The 21,289-nt window shown below is 35.1% G+C and overlaps 1 protein-coding gene and 1 long non-coding RNA gene across 4 annotated transcripts; one reads left to right on the top strand and one right to left on the bottom strand.

Annotated features, from left to right (window-relative positions):
* Positions 1-1,748: 1,748 nt before the first annotated feature.
* Positions 1,749-3,551, bottom strand: LOC140743541 (uncharacterized). The gene is made up of 3 exons (XR_012102472.1): positions 3,036-3,551; positions 2,530-2,689; positions 1,749-1,955 (listed from the first exon to the last, which is right to left on the bottom strand). It is a non-coding gene; the product is annotated as an uncharacterized LOC140743541 (long non-coding RNA).
* Positions 2,905-20,528, top strand: LOC140743528 (arylalkylamine N-acetyltransferase 1-like). Of its 3 annotated transcripts, none has more exons than XM_073074878.1 (5): positions 2,905-2,972; positions 13,644-13,733; positions 14,175-14,358; positions 14,890-15,101; positions 20,189-20,528. In XM_073074878.1, the coding sequence occupies exons 2-5, from the start codon at positions 13,657-13,659 to the stop codon at positions 20,409-20,411; spliced, it is 696 nt and encodes a 231-aa protein (XP_072930979.1). In that variant the 5' UTR covers positions 2,905-2,972; positions 13,644-13,656; the 3' UTR covers positions 20,412-20,528. The 3 variants fall into 3 exon arrangements, with proteins under 3 accessions (XP_072930979.1, XP_072930969.1, XP_072930987.1); XM_073074868.1 differs by lacking the exon at positions 2,905-2,972 and adding an exon at positions 11,823-12,331; XM_073074886.1 differs by lacking the exon at positions 2,905-2,972 and having other exon boundaries at positions 13,728-13,862.
* Positions 20,529-21,289: the final 761 nt, after the last annotated feature.

Raw genomic sequence — 21,289 nt, 5'->3', positions numbered from 1 at the left:
AACTATCTCGAAATCTAGAAGCAATATTTTTACGGTACAGCCAATGAACAATTTTAAGGGTACTCCAAAGGATTTGCTTAAGACATACTCCATTATTTCAAGTTCTTATTATTATTAATAATATCTATTAAACCTTATAAAATATTGAAAAGGCAACTGGACGGTAGATATAATTTACTCGAACTATTATATTCACAACTCACAGTTTTCACTCACATACATGTTTTTATAATTAACACAAGTATAATATAGCATTTATTATTGCTTGACATAAACTTTTTCTATTGGCAGGCGCATCGTATTTACAATCGATTTCTGAAATTTCCAATTCTGTTAACATAGAATTTGACAATTTCCTGTAAAATTCAATAATAAAGTAAAAAATAAAGAAAAAGTAGCAAATATTTTTTGAATAAAGGTAACAACTACGTGTAATAAATATTTATTTAATAATGTATTTACATGTAATAAATTGAGGTAGATAACTCCAAAAATATTAATATCTATTCTACAAATAATTACAAAGAGCAGTTTTATAAATATTTTTATATTATAATTTATGACACGTATTAAAATATTACATGTGATAAGGACTAAATTCTAATTCACTACAGAAATGCGGTATAGCCTTCGCAGTATAATAAAAGACTAAAATTCAACATAAATATAGAAAAAAATCACTTTTTCTCGTCAGCGAGCGCCTGACCGAGGGACGCCGTGGCAACGGACGGATTGGCCGCTGTCACTATCTTGTCCATATTGACACACTCACGATCGTGAAAATTGCAAAAAAATGTAGTTTTTTATCAAAAAATATTAGAAAATTAAAACAATTTGGAGATATTTAACATCACTGTCTTTATTTTCATTAGTCTTTATAAAAAATCAGTCTCGGAAATGAAACCTAAACTACGAAATTCTATAAAAATCAACATTCTTCGTTCTTCAATCCAGGTCTCCAAGACGTAGGTATTCTTGGCTAGGGAATACATCCAATGATAATGCAGATGGAGAAAACTTTAGCCATATCTACATACTTTAGCTGAAATTAAATTAAGTTATCGACCGGTTCTTCTTAGATAATATTTGTGCATCTGGATACATATCAAGAGCCTCTCAATCAAAATATTAAGAAAAATATTTCTTTGGAAACTTTACTGGAGATGTTGGTAGCGATGTATAGACCTTTTCAAGACAGAAAACGTATTCTTTTCCAAGCTATTTTTCGATGTGTCGGACATGAAGATGCTCGGCGGCGAGAAATTTCTAGGGATGATTTTGAAGTAGATGGTTGAGGTTCAGGCTCAAGTTCCAGATCTAGTTCTAGGTCAGTTTCTATTTGTGGGTCTGCAGGTGGTTCTGGATCTGTTTCAGGGCACAATTCTTCAAATTGAAACTCTTCTAATCTTATTTGGTTAAAGCTCTTCACTTTCATGAAGATCTTCAATGTCTGATATATTTCTCCTCACCCCTCACTGGCAAAGTCTGATCGTCATTACACACGTCACACATAACTGGTAATAAAGAAAGCATTTTCATCAAACGTTATTCTGTACCAACAACCGTAGGCACACGGTGGTAACAGATGAAATTTGCAATCTAATTATATCTAAATTGCAAGTTAACTACTCGAATAAACTACTAAAGTCCACGTATTGAGTGTTGTTTTAACTTTTAAATTAGTAATAATTAATAACAGATACTAAACATTTAATACCAAAAATAATTACAATTAATTACATTAAAAAAAAACTGCCATCTTTGGACGAGTCCCTAGCACAACTGAACGCCTGCACCCCGCTCACTTAGCCGGTATCACGTGCGAAACTCGCCTCACGATCGATCGGCATCGGTTGCGTTTCGAAAAATAAGAAGCTATCACGTGGGAATTTTTTTAAAGTGAAACTCACGCTCATATCATCTCGGGTGTAAAGGTTAAGCATGCGGGTTTGCATCTGAAAACGATAAAATTATTTTTTTATAATAGAGAAGTAGCAGACGAGCATGCAATCCACCAAATCAAATCATTTTTTTTATATAATAATAAAATAGGTTCGTACAGAGCACTTTTTGAATGTCAATACAACTACCACCACTTCACAAGGTGTTTCGTTATTGAGAAGAAGCCTGATGATAAGTGGCTAATGCCGCCCATGGACATCTGTAATCAACCCCAGATAGGATTAGATATTCCTACCTGAGGTCGGCCACAGATGTCTGTCAGAAAAGTCTGTCTCCCTTACCAAACCCTACAAAACGGAACAGCAGCGCCTATCACTGCTGTTATTAGGTAGAAGTAGGTGTGGCGGTGGTGCCGCTAGAGTCGAACCACAGAAGGTTCTACCACCTTCAAAATATACTTATGGAGGACTCACTGTCCTAGAAAAAAATTCAGACTTCTATAGAAAACAGTAACTGTATTATTTAGGTATGCTGCATTCTCATTTGACTACTACAAATAAATAATAATAATAATAATACTAATGGTTTTCTTATAAATAGAACATTCAAAACAATTAAAAAACTTACTTATATGGCACATGTGTTCTATACACATATGAGCTATTAGACTCTGAATCAATTACAGCATCATACTGCGCTCGACTGCCTGGCTTTCCGAGAACATTGTACGCACAATGCGCACAAACCTTTCTTGAGCCTTTACACCTTTGTTTTTATCTGGACGGTACTGATAATTATAACAATTTTGTTAAGATAAAAGGTCAATTAAAGGTAGATGAACTACTTTTGTGAGGCACCGCTGCCACATGTATCTGTCTTACAACTGTAATGTTAAGCACTGCTATGTTCTGGTTTCATGGGTATGGTAGGGGAAATACTTATATGAGTTGTTCTAACACAGTTCTTAATGGATAATAGTACCTACATCTATGGTCGCCCTGAATTTTGCTGCACAAAAAGGTTGATCAATGACACCGCCACATCTGCCCTGTCAGTTACCCATGTGTAATGTAAGTATATCCAAAATATCAACTATATCAATTTGTACATATAAAGATATCACATTATGTTACCTTAAAAATGGTTCGGTACAACTCGTTCAATTTTAAGCCTTCACTAACTTTTTGTTTACACTCAGAGTAAGTTCTAAAAGAACTGGATTTTCTGGTGTTTGCTGTTCAGGCTGATCTGCTTCGAGCTCCCCACTCGGTTATAAAATACCTGTATCTTTAGAATTTTTACATACTAGCGGTAAGAGATAATAAAAGATATGTGACGAATTGATAATCTTTTGTTTTGAATAGTCGTAAAATAAAGAAACAAAAATAATTGTTTGATCGTTATCAGCGTTGATTTTAGCGTTATCTCGAATCTATAACAGTCAAAGATGCGGCAAGATTGCTTATTGATAGCTTACTTTAATGTAAACATGTTTTCCTTTTTTCTGGTTTTTATGCATAGGCCAATTCAGAAATATTAAACTGATCATTACTTATATTGTTAATATTCACCTATCTTTATAATTTTATAATAGATTATAATGCATTTTGTGTGTTTCAAATGAAAGTATTTTATGTAAAAGTCGATAAGTACATACCTAACGAAGTAGCTGATCAATGCAATATTTTAAAATTATTTACCTAAAATTATTGTTTGTTACAGTAAATGCAAATGTTAATGCGATTTTGAAGATACTTTATCTGTTTCCTATAATCATGCACCACTTTTTTTGTATTTTCGCATCTTTTGCAAAAAAACTTAATAGAAAAAACACTACTTATATAATGTATTTATAGTAGCGGTTTTGCACAATAACTCGAGGAAATATTTATAAAGTGGTTATTTAGCCTTTCCCATGATGTACGTCATTCAAAGAGCGCGTAAAATGGCGGCGTTCAAATGTGTCAAATTTTATTGATACTTTAAATAATTTTTAAAAAACTATTTCAAACTGATACATATGAAGTCTGCCGAAGTCGAAATGAATGCATACTCAACGGTTGCTGGAACACGACTAACTAATGATTTAAATTAATTCGGACTATTCTGGAGAGGCCCTATTCTGTAGTGCGTTACAAAACACTAAAAAATTGTTTATATTTTTTACTATGTTAAAACGATGTGATAAGTGGTTTAAAATAATAAAATAAAAATGTGCATATTCCCTATTAGTACGCATCTTTTTGTTATGTTGTCAAACTTGAGTGTCGGCAAAGCGCCAGTTTTTTCGCCGACAGTAACCCAAACAAATTAAATCGTTCTTCCGTTACGTTTGAAAAGTACGTAACTCACGTACTTCTTCATTTGGTCGTATTATTTTCGGAATAAGTAACCAAAGCAAAAAGTCAATCTTAATACATAATCTACGAGGAAGATAAGCGTCACTTAAAAATTGTATGCTTTATGTTCAACGTCAGAATAAGACTATTTCACTTTTAACCCTACGAGTAAACGAAACAGGAATAAAACATGAACAAAGCAGCGTCGTGCGTCGCCAAGCTAGTTTTAGGGTTCCATTCCCAAAGGGTAGAAACGGAACCCTATTACTAAGACTTCGCTGTCTATCCATCTGTCCGTCTGTCACAAGGCTATATTTCCGAAACCGTAATAGATAGACACACGACATTTTTACAGGAGATGCAATAACGGTGGCCGCAATAACAACAAATACTAAAACTAAAATAAAGTTGAATATTAAAGGGGGTCTCCATATAACAAACCGGTAGTTTTTGTCTTTTTTCGATCTATCTGTTAAACCGTACTAGGGAAACGGTTGAACTTTTTTACAGTCCGTTTACTACTACAGTGGAGCGTCGATTATCCGAACGTCGCTCAACCGAACGACCGCTTATCCGAACATAGTACGCGCGGGTCAATGCCCCCACCTCTCACCACCGCCCGCCCGCGCGTCAGTTTTCGCACACTTGTCGCGACTTGTTCACTTCGTTATTGTACGTCCTAGTAACTGCTAGTACAGTAGTAACGGTAGTAGTAGTAACAGCGACCAGTATCAAATATCTGTTCTCAAAAAAGTACGTGATCTAGCCTCTCATAAGCGGGTAGGCTTGCTTCGGCAGACGAAGATTCAAGATTTTTTTAAGCGTTAATTTTAATTAGTAAACACTAGTTTGACTACAAGATTGTCTGCACTTTTTTTGTTTATTTCCTATTTGTCATTAAAGATATTCATAAATGTAAATTATATGGTTTTCATTTAACTGTACGTAAATTTGTATGACTGAATCAATATATATGTACATTAGTTCGATTATCCGAAAATACCGGTTTTCCGAACACCCACGTCCCCCAATTAGTTCGGATAATCGACGCTCTACTGTATTACTGATATTATAATGATGTTATAAATACAAATAAGAACCATAAAACATATTTTAATACTTATTAGTTAATAATACGTTGTTTACATATCATTCATCGCCACCCCAACGCCATCGATTGTTGTTTCATATAACTAAGTATTGTTGAAAATAATAAAAATAATGAACTGAATAAAAATAAAATAATTTGGTGGTACGGAAGCTTCCATGTACGAGTTCGACTCGTACTTGGCGAATTATTTGCGAGTGATTTGGTGGGCATGCGAACAACCTGTTGCATTCTTTTGAAGTTTTGATTGTAATAAATTTGATTGTATCTTTGTAGGTCTTCGCATAAAGATAAGAAAGCTTCCTTCGTCAACCTATATGTATTTCTAAATTCTATATCACTAACATCTTCTAGGACGTTAATAGACGCTCGCACAGACGTCTTTACGTACGCATATAATTTCGTTAATCTTATAATAATAATAATAATAATATTCTTTATTGTACCCAAAAAAGAACACAAAACAAAACATACAATTTTGGACGATACAAAAGGCGGTCTTATCGCTAAAACAGCGATCTCTTCCAGACAACCTTAGGATGAGGAGTTAAAGAAGAGATGACTTAAAATAATAGGGAGGGTGCAATTAAATGATAGATGCAGGACTAATATATAAAATTAAGTGTAAATATAGAGATAGCATACTATAGAAAAAATAATAAATAAAGGGGAAAGAAGCTAAAAAAAAAAAATAAAATAAAATTACAAAAAGAAAGTTAACACAGTTTTATAGGTGAATAGCAAGAGCAGATTTTGGGAGGAAAAATAGTTAGAGGTGAAGGTTTGACGAAGTTTGGAGAAGATTTGACGAGATTTTTGAAGGAGTATAAGGATTGGGAGTAACGAATAGATACAAGGAGGGAGTTCCAAAGACGGATAGCGGATACAGTGTAGGATTTTTTGTAAAAAGAAGTTGAGTGAGAGGGAGTACGGAGAGCAAGATTTTCTGAGGAACGAAGGGTTCGGTCATGGGACAAGTGGAGGAACTGGAAGCGTTGTTTGAGGTAGGGAGGAGCAGTTGGATTAAATAGTAAACAACAGAGAAGAGATAGAATATGAGCATTCCGGCGAAGGCGAATTGGGAGCCACTTGAGTTTAGCACGATATTCTGAAACGTGGTCATATTTTCTTAGGCCAAATATAAACCGTATACATAAGTTTTGGAGTCGCTCAAGCTTATTTAATTGCTCCTCGGTAATGTCAGGATAACACACATCAGCATAGTCAAGTATTGGTAAGAGGAGGGACTGTGCAAGCGTAATTTTAGTTGGAATGGGTAAAACATTTTTTAACCTACGTAGCGAGTTCACTGCAGCAAAGAGCTTTCTACTGACCTCTGAGATCTGAGGTATCCATGAAAGGTGTTGGTTCATGTAGATACCCAGATTTTTGACCTTATTGCTATAAGGAATACACACACCATCCAGTACGATTGGTGGTAACTGGTGCCAATCGATCCTAGAGATCAGACGCGAACTCCCTATGATAATAGCCTGAGACTTGGTAGCATTTAATTTTAGGCCAAAGGTTTTGCTCCAAGTCGAGATACAATCCAAATCAGCATTAGTAATCCTGATGGCGTTGGGTAAGTTGTTCAAGCAAGCATGATTGTAGATTTGTAAATCATCTGCATATAGATGGTAGAGCGAAGTGAGATGAAGACTAATAGAATTTATGAAAATAGTAAATAGGAGAGGAGACAACACGCCACCTTGCGGCACACCGGCAACCGTATTCAACCAGTACGAAAATTTGTCATCAATTTGAATCCGCTGCCGGCGGCCATGCAAGTAACTATGAAACCAGTCAATAGCCGTCGGAGATATGTAGAGAGAACGCAAGACCCCCAAGAGGATATCGAAATCAACAGCATTGAACGCATTGCTGAAATCCAACAGCGTCAACACCGTCAGCTGTTGATTATCCATCCCCATGCGTATGTCGTCCGTAATTTTTAGCAATGCAGTAGCCGTACTATGACCAGGACGGAAACCGGATTGTAAAGGATTAAGTAGAGCATTAGCGGACAGAAAAGAGCTAAGCTGATGGTGGATGAGGCGCTCGAGGACTTTAGATAAGAAAGGAAGTATGGATATGGGTCTAAAGTCCCCAAATTCGGAAGGGTTGGACTTTTTGGGTAAAGGGATGACATGGGCATCTTTCCAAATGGAAGGGAAGGAATTATTACGGACGGAACTATTCAGCAAGGACGTAATGCAAGGGAGAAGTATGTCAAGGAGAGGGATGATCATTTTACGGCTAATGCAATCACTGCCGACCGCATTAGATGGTATGGAGAGTATTGCCCCCTCGACATCACGATCCGAAAATTGACTAAACGAAAATAAAGGAGAAGTTGGATTGGGAATATGTGACAGTTGATTTAGAGTTTTTGCTTTTGTTTCGCTATCAATGAAAGACGTGACGGAGAAGTGACGATTTAAATCGTTTAGGTCGAGATTGTGCGGAAGAGAATTATTTGGTGATTTCCCAATTCCTAAAGTTTTTAGAAATTTCCAGACCCTGCTAGGGTCTTCATTTTGAACAGACTTATGAATATGGCGTCGTTGTAGATCTCTACACATCATATTGCACCGATTTCTTGCGAACTTATACCGCTCAAGATTACCTTCGCTGGAATCTAGCTTGTACCTCGCTTTGGCAGAGTTTTTCTTATTAATTAAAGACCTCAAGTCGTCAGTGAGCCAAGGAGCTGGTGGATGTCGTATGCGGACTGGACGAACAGGGGCGTGCAAATCGTACAGTTGTACTAATAAGGAGTTAAAGAGTTCCACCTGTTCGTCGACAGTACTTACACACTCAATGACACCCCAATCAATATTGGCAGCGTCTTGACGAAGCTTTGCAATATCCATTCCACTGAAATTACGCTGAAGGAGAATCTTTGACTTAGCTTTTGGAGGACGGATTTTGTATGACATATAGAGAAGGTCGTGATATGAGAAACCTTCGGCAGCACACTGGCCATACTTTGCAACGTGATCCAATGATGATACAATCATTAAATCGAGCAGAGATGGGTCACAGTTTGGAAAAAAGTGTGTTGCACTTAGTGGCAATATATTTAGATTAGCCGCATTTACTAAGGATTGTAGTTTAAGAGATCTGACATCCTGCTTGAGTAAACAAGTATTAAAATCACCCATAATAATTGTATGGTCAAAAAGTGGACAATGATCTTCAAGCAGTTTGTCTAGGCAGGAAAAGTAATCGATGGTAAGAGACGGGCTGTAAAAAACGCCAAGAAGTAGTTTAGCATTAGAGAGATGAATTTCCAGAAAGAGATGCTCAGGTTCGTTCCCAGAAATGTCCTGCGGAGATATACTTATAATCGAAAAGGGGATATGGGAACGAAGATAGATTGCAACTCCCCCACCGCCCCGAACAGTACGGTCGTTACGGATTAGGTGAAATCCAGGAAGAGAATATGCCGTAGAAGGGAGACATGGCTTAAGCCACGATTCCGAAACAAGAATAGCATGAATATGTGTGCTATCAAATGTTGACAACAGGTCGGGGTAATGTGCTGGAATGCTCTGTGCATTAATATGGACAACATTAAAATTTTTCAGTACATCTGAGAAATAAGAATCTAGAGTTATATTAATGGGAGGAATACTTCCAAAGCTATCGTTACTACTTAATCCGTCTGAGGCAGAACAAAAGGACAGTGGATGCTCGTTGCTATCATTGAGTAACATCATATATTATATAAATAACCTACTAAATTATTTAAAATTAACCTATTAAAATACAAATATATATCTATATTAAAATTTACATTAAATATATCAAAACAAATAATTAACATTAACTCCTACCTGCCAGCAATCTGGAAGGACACTAATACAATTTTTACAAACAAATAGGGAATATGCATGTGATTTAGATTTGCTTGTTATTTTTTTCCTTGGTACATTACGGTCCTGAAATTACATCTAAACCATTATTTCTTCTTTATTTCGTATAAAATTGTTTAAAACTTTAATCAAAAATCGTAAAATATGCGCGCGAAATTCAAATTTGCAAAACGCATTCCCATTGGTCGAATCGAAAAATGATGTTTATCGGCGTCAATATTCAAACTGTTTGAGAGAAAAATTATTTTTGTCTATATTCCTACAGTGTTATTTATTACCTAGTGCGATTTTTCTACATAGTATTATTAGGAATAATCAAGAACAATGATTGAAAGTAGTTTTGTCAAAGCACAATCGGACTATTTACCTAAAATATGCAAAATGAATAAACTGGTTTTATGAATAAGAAAATGAATAAACTGGTATTATTTAATTCAGAAATATTTAATTGATCATAACTTATTTTGTTAATATTTATAATATAGGAGTAGCAGACGAGCATACAGTCCACCTGATGGTAAGTGGCTACTGCCCATCACCTATCTTCATTTATCTTTATAATATTGTAAATTATAATAGATTATAATGTATTTTGTGTGTTTCAAATGATAGCCTTTGATGTAGAAGTTGAAGTACCTAACGAAGTAGATGATCAATGCAATATTTTAAAATTATTTACCTAAAATTATTGTTTGGTACAGTAAATGCAAATGTTAATGCGATTTTGGAGATACTTTATCTGTTTCCTATAATCTTGCACCACATTTTTCGTATTTTTGCATCTTTTGCAAAGGAAAAAACACTATATAATGTATTTATAGTAGTGGTTTTGCACAATAACTCTAGGAAATATTTATAAAGTGGTTATTTAGCCTTTCCCATGATGTAAATAGCGATGAAACCTGAAAACGTTTAATAATACCTTTATGTGCATACAGTTATCATCATTATCAATACAAATCACGCTACGTGACGTCATTCAAAGAGCGCGTAAAATGGCGGCGTTCAAATGTGTCAAATTTTATTGATACTTTAAATAATTTAAAAAAAAATATTTCAAACACTAATAAAATTGTTTATATTTTTTACTATGTTAAAACGATGTAATAAGTGATTTAAAATAATAAAATAAAAATGTGCATATTCCCTATTGCATAACAACACAAAAAACAAAAAATATAAATAACACTAAGGAAGACAAACAGACACACGGTTATATGTTATAAATACATCACAATAACTGACAAGTTTAATTTTTCATTAAGTAATAGGTAGTATAAATATCCTAACTAGTGACAAGTCGTACGACCAAAGTGGTTGTACGCATACATGGTCGGGTGACAACGTATACTCTATGGCGATTTTATTATAGAAACGGGTAACCCCAATCTTGTCATTGTCACTGTCAGTTTGAAGTTGATTGAGACGAACGGAGTAAACAATTGTTTTATCTAATACCACCAATAATAAATAACAAACTACCTAGGTGTAATAACAAATATAACTAAAGTGACTTTAAATAATACGGAAACTAATAACACAAAGAAACAGATAATCAACAATAATGGTTATGTGTGAGTAGAAGAAGAAAGACTTACGAAAGAACTAAAAACAATAATTATACAAAAAGGAACTTACATAGGAGTCAGAATAACCTATTTTTTAAGAGCTCGCTTGCCGCGAGTAGTTTCTTTGCCGTCCTGGGGTTTGCTTACGCTTGAAGCAGCCTGCATTGAAGATGGTGCCGGCACACTAGGAATTGCTTCAAGCTCCGTCAAGCTTTCAACCTGGAGGTGTGAGCCATCCGGAGCCAGTATGTGGATTACACCCTCGCGGGTCCAGCACTTGGAGACGCCGAAGAGTTGCCTCGCCCGCATGAAGACACTGTGCCGGCTCTTCGTCAGGAACTCAGACTGCGTCACGCCAGTGTCTTTCAACTTTGTCTTGGCAAACCAGACTTGATCCCTCACAGAGACCTCCCTAAACTTAACCAGTAAGGGTCTGGGTCTGTTCTCCTTGGGTTGACCTAGGCGATGACAACGGCTTAGGCTGTTTGTGGAGAAGTCAGTGACCTTCATCTTGCTGGAAACTAGATTTGTGATGGTGACAGCTGCAGTTTCTCCCTTCTCTTCGGGTACACCGTGAAAGAGTAGCATCTTGCGCCTGCTTCTCATGTCTATACGCTCCATCTGACGTGCTACAAATTCAATTTGTTTTTGCACAGTCTCCAGGGCAGACAAAACAAACAGACGAAACGCAGTAAAATCAGATGCTAGTGCTGATGTGGATGGAGTGCTGGAACTCTGCTGCAGCTGCTTCTGGAATTCCTCTATTTTAGTTGTAAATAATACAGACATAGCTGTCAGTGATCCTTGGAGGGAGTCCATATTACCGTGTGTGTTTAGTTTGTTTATTATCCAGGAAATTTAAGTGTGGAATTGATGCTGGATGGTAGATGGAAAGTTACAGACACATTAGGGTCCTAGATGCGTAAGTAAATTATTTTTAATGTAATAAAAACTTCTAGAGCATAAAACTTTGTGTTCACTTTTTGACACCTACCCTCGAAAAGCCCTACCCTAATCTTGCGCTTGAGCAACGGATATCATCCTCCAGGCTAAAAAAATACGGGTTGCTCTACCCCTTAATAACGAATTCAATACCAAAAAACTAATTTTAAACAAAATGAACAAAAAACAAATTTAACTTAAAATATGTAACTCTTGGTTTCACTATATCAAATGCAAGTGAATGAAATACTTAACACAAAAAGTTAAGTTTACGTACAAAAACTGTCAAAACACAACTCACACTCGCGATTGAATGGGCAAACGTCAAAATACTTAACATCAAAAGTTAAATCACGTAACGACGAAAAAGTTACGTTAACCGAAATGCAAAAAAAAATTCACACTCGCAGTTATTGTTTTCTTAGCTTTCCGCTAGAGGCGCTGACTAAGATTTCATACAATTTGACTTTTTAAACATTAACGCGACAGTAAAGTAAATGCCTGATAAAACTCACACTCGGCCCACAGTAGTCAGAGAGCGCGATACGGTTTAGTTTAAAGTTTATGTCAGTTACGTGTAAGTAATAACAGGTAAGTATTTAATAATGTTTTTTTTCTTTATACGTGTGCCTACATAATTATACAGATTATCTCCTAAAGATGATTGATTAGATAAATATCTTAAGTATAAAATACTACATTAAATATTCATAGTTATTCATCCGTATAATAATATATTACTATTGTATATTTAATTTTAAGGTGACAGCATTATTTGAATCGATAATCTTAGTCCTGACTCCTATTTAAATAATAATGAACATATTTAAATAATAAAATAAATTGGAATTTTTATTATTTAACAGTGTTAAATAATAAAAATTCCTAACCTTCGAAACGTATACTTCCGTGGATTATTTTTTCTTGTAACGGTACAATAGAGCAAGACACCCTTGTAACAAAAAGTCAGCAATATATTAATACTAGTCATAGATTAGTAAAGATTACTCACTCCTAACAAGAAAATGTACCCAGTTTTGAGAATTGAAATAGTTGCGTAAAAAAGTTTAGCCACGTCTCCGTGCTAAAATGTCCCTAAAATATTTGAAATAATTATTTATTTATTACATAAATTATGCAGTATTAGTTAATTATTCGTAAATTTTCTCTAAAAATGTTTTTATTTGTCAAGATAGGTTGCGCACCAAAAACGTAACGAGGTCATTCGTTCAGTAGATTTTACTCCTCACATTTTTCTCATACCGTGCGTCTTATATCAAAAACCGATTCTTAAGGAGTAAACTCCAAAAATTGTTATTATTTAAAATTATTATTATCTTAATTTAACATTTTAATTTGTATACAGTAATTTGCATTATTTATGTAACTTAGGTAGGTATATTCTCAGCGGTTACCAAGAGTCGTAAAGTGGAATTTAATTATAACTTTGTGATCATTATTTACTTGCGAAATAGAGCCTTAAGCATTATTACACAAATTTTAAAATGCTAAAGTGTAATTGTATGTTTCAACTTTGATCTTCTATGTATTAGTATAGTGTGTACCTTGAACAATTGTTTTACTTACTTTTTATTACAAATTTATTAAAACAGCACACAGTAGACATTGTTTTTGACTTTGAACATAATATTTTTTGCTTAGGTTGTAAAAAAAACGGTAAAGGGTTAGAATGTATGATAATATTTATTTAAGGACATATACCACAGCATAACGTAAAATTAATTGAAATAAATTACAAAGGCGATAACAATAATAACGAAACAAATCAATTAATACAAGAGAGAATATATTACCGAACTACGTGACACTAATTTTGAGTCCGGCCCCAACCAGGAACAGTTTCCGAAATAATTTTATTACAACAATACTAATTTTAATCCAGAATCAAGACGGCTATGGCGCAAGGGGGCCTCTACAGCATCGTCCCCGTGCAAGAAAAAGACGCTGATGATGTCATGAAGCTACTCAAAAGGTTGTAACTATATTTTAAGTGATGATTATCTCATAATTATTCTATTTTTTTTTAAATGTTCGACTACATATGCTAGGTTCTATTGAAGTGTACCTACTGCGTTCAAAAAGATCAATGGATGTCTAGTGAGTAGGTACTCACTGTAATCATTATATATATTACAATTACATTTTAATATTCAAGAAGTAAATAAGACTATGTTACCTAATCAAGGAACGTAGTCTGCTTTTAGCATCGGTGATCGACGATTTCGTTGCTTTGTAGAAGCTAGATTGAACGATCAAACACTATACCTATCTACTTATCACACAAATGACTTGGTCGCTGCTACTTTTGGACGCAGTAGTAATTACAGTCGCTCAAACGCGCCTTTTTTATAGCACAACTGAACGCGGCAAGTCATGGAAATAAATTATAGATATTTATTACATTACATTACAGGACATTTTTCCTGGATGAGCCGTTGAATAAAGCTGTAGGGCTTTGTAGTTCAGAAACCGACCCTTGTCCGGAACTAGAAGAATATTACTCTCATTCTTTGATGGAAGGATTGTCCTTTAAGGCTATCGATCACGAAGAAAACATTGTTGGTGTCATGATAAGTGGGGTGTATCCATTGAAAGAGGTAAGCAGGGATACATAGGAGTTATAAAGATTAAGACAGTTACGTGCGAAAGGAAATATAACAGTACCTACCCTAAATTATTTCAGTAAGTGCCTATTGAATAATAACCAAAAGTTCAAATTATACCTCATAATCACTAGTCTATTATTCACTTATCAATACCTGCTGAGCGCAGGTCTCATTTAAAAAAATAATTAGGGTTTAGGCCAAAATCCACCACGCTAGCCATGTATGGATTGGTTGCTTCCCCACATTCTAAAAACCTTTGTTAGGGAACTCTCAGGCATGTAGGTAGGCATGCGGGTATATAGGCAAGTGATATTTATCACTAGTTTTTACGGTGCATAAAAGTGGACTACGGTATATAAAAGTCGAATAAAACCAAAATAAACTCCCTCCTCAAAAGATTAAGTATCTTCCTAACACTGTGATATGGAATCGATTTAAATTACTGAAATTGACACTTAATATCTTCCACCTTATCATATCAATTGACGACAGAAGATATAAAAACGTCATTATATTTTACAGGACGAAAACGGCAACGACCTACTCAGCCAGGCACTAAAATGTCAAAATCCCAAGTTTCAAAAGATCCTCCACATTTTGGCGCGAACGGAAACTGGAGCAAGACTATGGGAACGGTTCCCGCATGAGGAAACGATGGTGGAAGTAAAGGTCGCCGCCACAGACCAAAGGTGGAGACGGAAGGGGATCATGAACGCTCTGCTGAAAGCAACCGAGTAAGTTATCGATTTATCAAACACACTTTGTTAGTCTGCATCCCATTAAATATGTAACTTCTGCCATGGCGCACGACCTGGGTTATCGGATGCCCAAAAATGTGGAAATGTCACGAAAGGAGATGTTTCATTTTCGGCCATCTCATGTACACTATATCTAAAAAACACGTATAATTTGTATAATTGAAGAAAAATACACATATATTTTGATAACCTAAAGTATTCCTGTTTAAAAATATTTAAAGTAAGCATTCCTCATTGAAATATTAAATATGGCGGAATACTGTCAATGTCAACTTTATAAAATTGTCGATGTCGGTCAGGGAACCTATGTGTACCCCACACATAGGTTACTATACTCTTTAGATGTCGGTAATTCTGTATTTCGCTGTTTTTGTCGTAAAGTTATTGTTACCTTAGTACTTTACAACCTGGCTTTTGTTTTGGGTATCCCGTCATTATTTCTGGATTAAAATAATTATTTATAATAATTATAACAAAACCACCTTTTAAATAGTATCTGGTTTTATAGATGTAAGTGACATGTCAAATTAATAAAGAAGAAGTTGTCAATTTGATATGTGTAAAAGTGGATAAGGCGTCTGATCGAGTGCACCAATGACCAGAGGGCTGGCGCTTACCTCGGGCAAAGAATTAGCTTAGCTATTCAACGAGGTAATGTCGCCAGCGTTTTGGGGACTCTACCAAAGGACAGCAATTTGGATGAAGCTTATTATATTTAATTTATTTTTCATACATAACTATTTTAAATCCTGTTTTATTAATAATTTTTGTATTTCTATTAGGTTAATATTGTAAATAATTTACTGCGGAAATAAATAAATTTCCTTCTATTGTAAAGTGGATATATACATATTATATAATAGTGAACTCCAATGTAAACGTTAAATAAATATGTACTGATGAGAAGATCCCATTTCAATCCTGAATATGGTTCTGCTCTGTGCTGCTTACGATTTTGGACTGATTCTACCTTACTTGTTTACCCAGCTTATGTGTTATGGACTCTTGTGATTTTCGTGCGATCGCTATGGATTGTGATGACAAGGATTCAATATCATCAGGTAAAATATACATCAGTTAGTTGTATTAATCGTGAAATAATCGTTAATAATTTTAAACTAGAGAAGCTAATCTTTTTACATTTGTCTTTTTTTAGATAATTATAATAGCAAGACAAGAACATTCTTGGGATGACAAAATAATCAGTTATTATTGCAACTGCATCGCTGGGCAACGAACCGTACTCGTAGGTAGCTGCGCTCACATTATGACCATTGTTTGAAGTTTGGGCTGAGCTGAACAGGATATTACAGAAGCTGCTACATGATTGGATGAAAATATTGATAAGGGAAGATATTGAAAATGAATAAATAATGTATCTAAGTGAACAATAAATAAAATATTATCTAAGTGTGTACTTTAAGTTGTTTTATTTACACACTTAAATGTTTTAACTAAAAGAAATTGGTATAGAAATACATATTTTGGTACGTTTGTGTTACGTCAAGATTTATGAAAGTAAATATAATTAATGTTTATCAAATATAGGCATTTTTTCTCAATACATACAATACAATATTTATATATCTACGCCCATTCGCGTAAAAAATATGTAAAAAAAAAATAAAAAAAATGTATAAAAAGTATATAAAAGTATATAATGAATATAGTAAGTTAAAAGAGAATGACAGATGACATTATTACGGTAATCACTACCGCCATGATGTTTTTCCACTGTTGTGTTGCAAGTTTAAGTGTAAATTATTGTTTTTAAACAATTAAACGAACATGATTTGAAGAAAATGAAACCCTACGAATTGTTAATACGCTTTTATTAGCTTCAGACGTATGTATGTTGGTATGTTAGTATGTAACGGAATCTTTGAACATGATTTTAACCCCCTTCAAAACGTCGGATTAACTCGAAATTTGGCATACTTATTAAGGACCGATGACAATTCAATATTTTAAACATTCTGACCCGTTATCCTTACTAGGATAATCAGGATCAGCGATTTTTGTTTTCCTGAGACCCGGAAGGTCTGCGTTAAGACCAATAAAGGAATCTACCAGGCGCGCCAAACACCTAACCTAACCTAACCTGACCTGACCTGACCTGACCTGACCTGACCTGACCTGACCTGACCTGACCTGACCTGACCTCAACTTCGACGCGTCCGTTGTTAATAGCATCATGAAGCGGTATCTCATCATCCTTATTCATTCAGCACTTCAACATCTGCACCTTCCTTTAACAAGATTTCCACTATTTCATTGTTCCCATTTCTTGCTGCCAAATGTAAAGGCATATATGATTTCAGCTCATCGTCATAGTCACAACTTATATTATTAACTCGAGCTGTAAAATTAATTAAACTACTAACAGTTTTAAAATCTCTGCAGGCAGCAACAACACAAAGAGAAGAAATTCTAGAATTATTTTTGATATTAACATCATCATGCTGTAATATTAAATCGATGATTGGACGACGTCCTTTTGAAATGGCTAAATGTAAAGCAGTTGACCGTTTTTCTCTTGAGTATTGCCATCAGCGCCTGTTTTTAAAAGATGCAAGATAGAGGACCTGGGATATGGTATAAATTATGAAAGAAATAAACAGATAGCATTGGCAATTCGGATGTCATTCAACAACTCCTCTGGGATTTTCACGTTAACAATAAAAATAAACACCAATGTAAAACACCACTTCATACAGCTGTGTTAAACAATAACCCAATATTCATTTTTGCACTGCTAAGCAAAGGTGCTGATGCTGATTCGAAAGATAAACTTGATAATACGCTACGTAATAATCGTTAAAATAATCGCTAAAATAATCACTAAAAAATGATAAATAAATAATAGTTAAAAAAAACTAAAAAATACGCTTTTATAAAAAATTCGACCAAAAAATGAAAAATAAATAATAATTCAAAAAAACTAGATAAAAAATTAGATAAAAATATTTTTTATTGTAAAAAAAGCGTGGGGTGCTTTTTAAGATATTATCAAAATGATAATCCTTCTACTCAATATCTATCAATAAAATATTTATAACTATTGACACCATGCACCCCACGCTTTTTTTACAATAAAAAATATTTTTATCTAATTTACACTATTCTTAATTCAAATTTAAAAAAAAATATTTTCTATTTTTTAGTTGGATTTTCTATAAAAAGTGTATTTTTTTAGTTTTTTTGAACTATTATTTATTTTTTGCATGTTTTCTTAGTTTTTAGTATAATGTACAAAAGGTGGCCGGGAGCCCATACATTTTGAAACATCTCCTTTCAACACTTATGTCGTATTGTAATGGTGCCGTAGTATATCCAATCTTCAGCACCTATTCGTTGTTTTCAAAACGCCTACTTATCTGTAGATGATAAAACTGTAGGTACATATCCTGAACAGCACCACTGCCATAACTATTTCCGCCTAGTTTGTCGGCACATCGTACCTATATCTAGTCTGAAAGGTCTGATAGAATTACTTTTACTAGATGTTCAAATTTATCTTGAAAAAATCTGTAATCAACTTTACGTAAGATTGTTGTTCTATATAGGGCCAAAACAGGTATTAAAAATACTTTAAATGAAATTAATAGGTATATGAAATTCACTACGCCGAAACAAATTGCGTGGTTACGGTAGAATCATGTTTTAAAGCGAAGCAAATACTTACGACTTGCGGTTTATTCAAATGCAAATATTGTAACATTGACTGTCAAATGACAAATACCAAAATTTCGAACCATCTTGTGGACAGCTTAAACTTACAATGATGTAATATAAATATAATTTATTGATGACCCGTGTCGCTCTGCCAAACGGGTCATCAATAAATTATATTTGGATTCTGCGAGTAACCCCATTCGCATAACAACAAACTATACGGGTGTGACATGGAGTCGTAGGCATGATGTTTGTCTCGTCCCTGTTGATTTTAAGACCCGTCCGTTGTGAGGCATTGTAGATATATTGTAGATACGTGACAGGTTTTGAAGATGGTAAAATCCATTGTGGTTCGACTCCAGCGGCACTACCGCGACACCTACTCGTACTACCTAATAACGGAAGTATTAAACGCTGCTTTATTCCAGTTTGAAGGGTGCGGTAAGGGAAACAAATATTTTAAGGCGTTCCATCTTAGTCCCCAGGGTGTAACGGTGCATCTGTTGCCTCAGGTAGGAATTTAATCCTACCTGGGATGGATTACAGTTACTCTATTACTATGTACTCGGACTAACATAAAGGCGGCTTTTTATACACAGTTTAAAATCTCGATGTAACTACATTTGATCTGGCATCGCTGAAAATCCTAGCACTGGGAAGTTTAGATAACAGCACGATTGTACTTCTCGGCCTACTATTATATAGATAACCGCTAGTGGCGCGCTGCTACGCTTTGTATCACACGTTAATTCGACGATCCCAGGTATTGTAGCACTTGGTTAGCAGTCGTTAAACCTTGCTATAGGCTTTATGAATAATGGATAAAACATTTGACATGGTCTTTCCACGAATCCGAATAGCCGAATAGAGTAGCGTATTATAATACGGTCCAGGCCTCCCCCAGTTGCAAGAAGTGGACAATGCCCAGAAATAAGAATTAGAAAGGTTGGAGACATAGAATTTATGATGTTTTGAAAATTTCTCGAGTTCCCGGGAAAATGTGGTCGGGAAATCCCGTGGGTCGGAAAAAAAAATATGCCGGGAAATCAAACCGGGACAAAAATCAAAAAACTTCATTTGAGTCGAAGAACATTAAATATATAAAATATGCAGCAGAAATTGTTACGTAGGTTATATTTATATGTTTGTTGTTTATTTGTAGGTTTTGGTATGTAGTTGTATTAAAAATCTGGAAATAATTTTGGTAGTCTTCTATGTCTACCTTTTAATATTAGAGCTGCTCGCTGTAACCAACCTCGGGTAGAATTCTAATCCTAGCAGACGTCCATTAATCGCAGTAACCACTTTCTATGAGAAGCGAAAGATCCATCACCATTTCTATTCAAAACAAAGTTTTCCTAAAGTGTATAATCTCATCGTGATTCCAGAAAAGCAACATTACAAAGACGGATCAGACTGATCCGAATGGACACATCGAGCGCATACTCCGCCATGTCGGCCGAACGCCACGGCTACACGTGTGTCTACAGCGCCCTCTACCGGGACATCAAGTTGGACGGCCAGCCCCTCATCGTGCCAGAACCACCGCACAACGAAGACAGGGTTTACGTCAAAATGCTTTTCGAACAAGAGTCTATTAGCGTAGGGTAGTATTAACTAGCGACTGTAACGAACTTATGTATATCGTATAGTTAGAAAAAAAACTAAATATAATTTTATTACCTATTGTATTATATTATTATAGAATAAATAAAATTTTTAATGACATTTTCTAAGGTCATAGTGTCGGGTATTCATCACGCTAACGAAATGATTAAAAATGTCAGTCTGTAATTTTTTTTTTTTTATATGTTTGAGCCTAACGATAAAGCAGACGTGCTACCTGATGGAAAGTAGTCAACGTCGCCTATGAACATTTGCAACACCAGAGGAGTCGCCAATGCATCGCCGGCTTTGAAGGAGAGCTCTTTTTGCACCTTTTTTGAAGAGCCCCATGTCATAGCGCTCTGGGAATACCTCAGGAGGAAGTTCATTCCACATCTTGCACGTTCGTGGCAAGAATGTCCGTGCAAACCGAACTGTAATTATAGAAGTGAGAAGCAAAGAACCTAAACTTCTAGAACAATGAGTTTTTTTAAATTATCTCGTGCTCCAGAAGGGTACATTCAAATTTATTTCTCGTATTTTTAGGGTACAGCCAATGAACTATTTTTCATCATCAACCCATCACGGTCCCACTGCTGGGCATGGGTCTCCTCTCATAATGAGAAGGATTAGGTCATAGTCCACCGCGCTGCCAAGTGCGTATTGGTAGACTACACATATCTTTGATTTTCTTTTTACAATTCTCTCAAGTATGCAGGTTTCCTCACGATGTTTTCCTTCACGGTTTAGCAAGTGATAATTAATTTCTAATACGCACATAAACTTGACAAATCGGAGGTGCGTGCCTGGGATTTGAACCTAGGACCCCTCGATCGAGGCCGAGTTTCTTAACCACTAGGCAATCACTGCCTTAGCTGAACTAT

The sequence above is a fragment of the Epargyreus clarus genome, unplaced genomic scaffold (genome assembly GCF_041222505.1).
Source record: "Epargyreus clarus isolate Ecla_fem2 unplaced genomic scaffold, WU_Ecla_fem_2.2 ptg000001l, whole genome shotgun sequence".
In the NCBI taxonomy this organism is placed as follows: domain Eukaryota; kingdom Metazoa; phylum Arthropoda; class Insecta; order Lepidoptera; family Hesperiidae; genus Epargyreus; species Epargyreus clarus.
Note: the sequence above shows the minus strand (reverse complement) of the source record. Positions and strands in the feature narration are given on the sequence as shown.

Excerpts from the sequence above, each read along its gene's own strand:
- LOC140743528 (XM_073074878.1), top strand. The coding sequence starts at position 13,657 with ATGGCGCAAGGGGGCCTCTACAGCATCGTCCCCGTGCAAGAAAAAGAC. Across the intron at positions 14,359-14,889 it reads GGGTGTATCCATTGAAAGAG|GACGAAAACGGCAACGACCT; the intron begins GTAAGCAGGGAT and ends TATATTTTACAG. Across the intron at positions 15,102-20,188 it reads GCTCTGCTGAAAGCAACCGA|AAAAGCAACATTACAAAGAC; the intron begins GTAAGTTATCGA and ends TCGTGATTCCAG.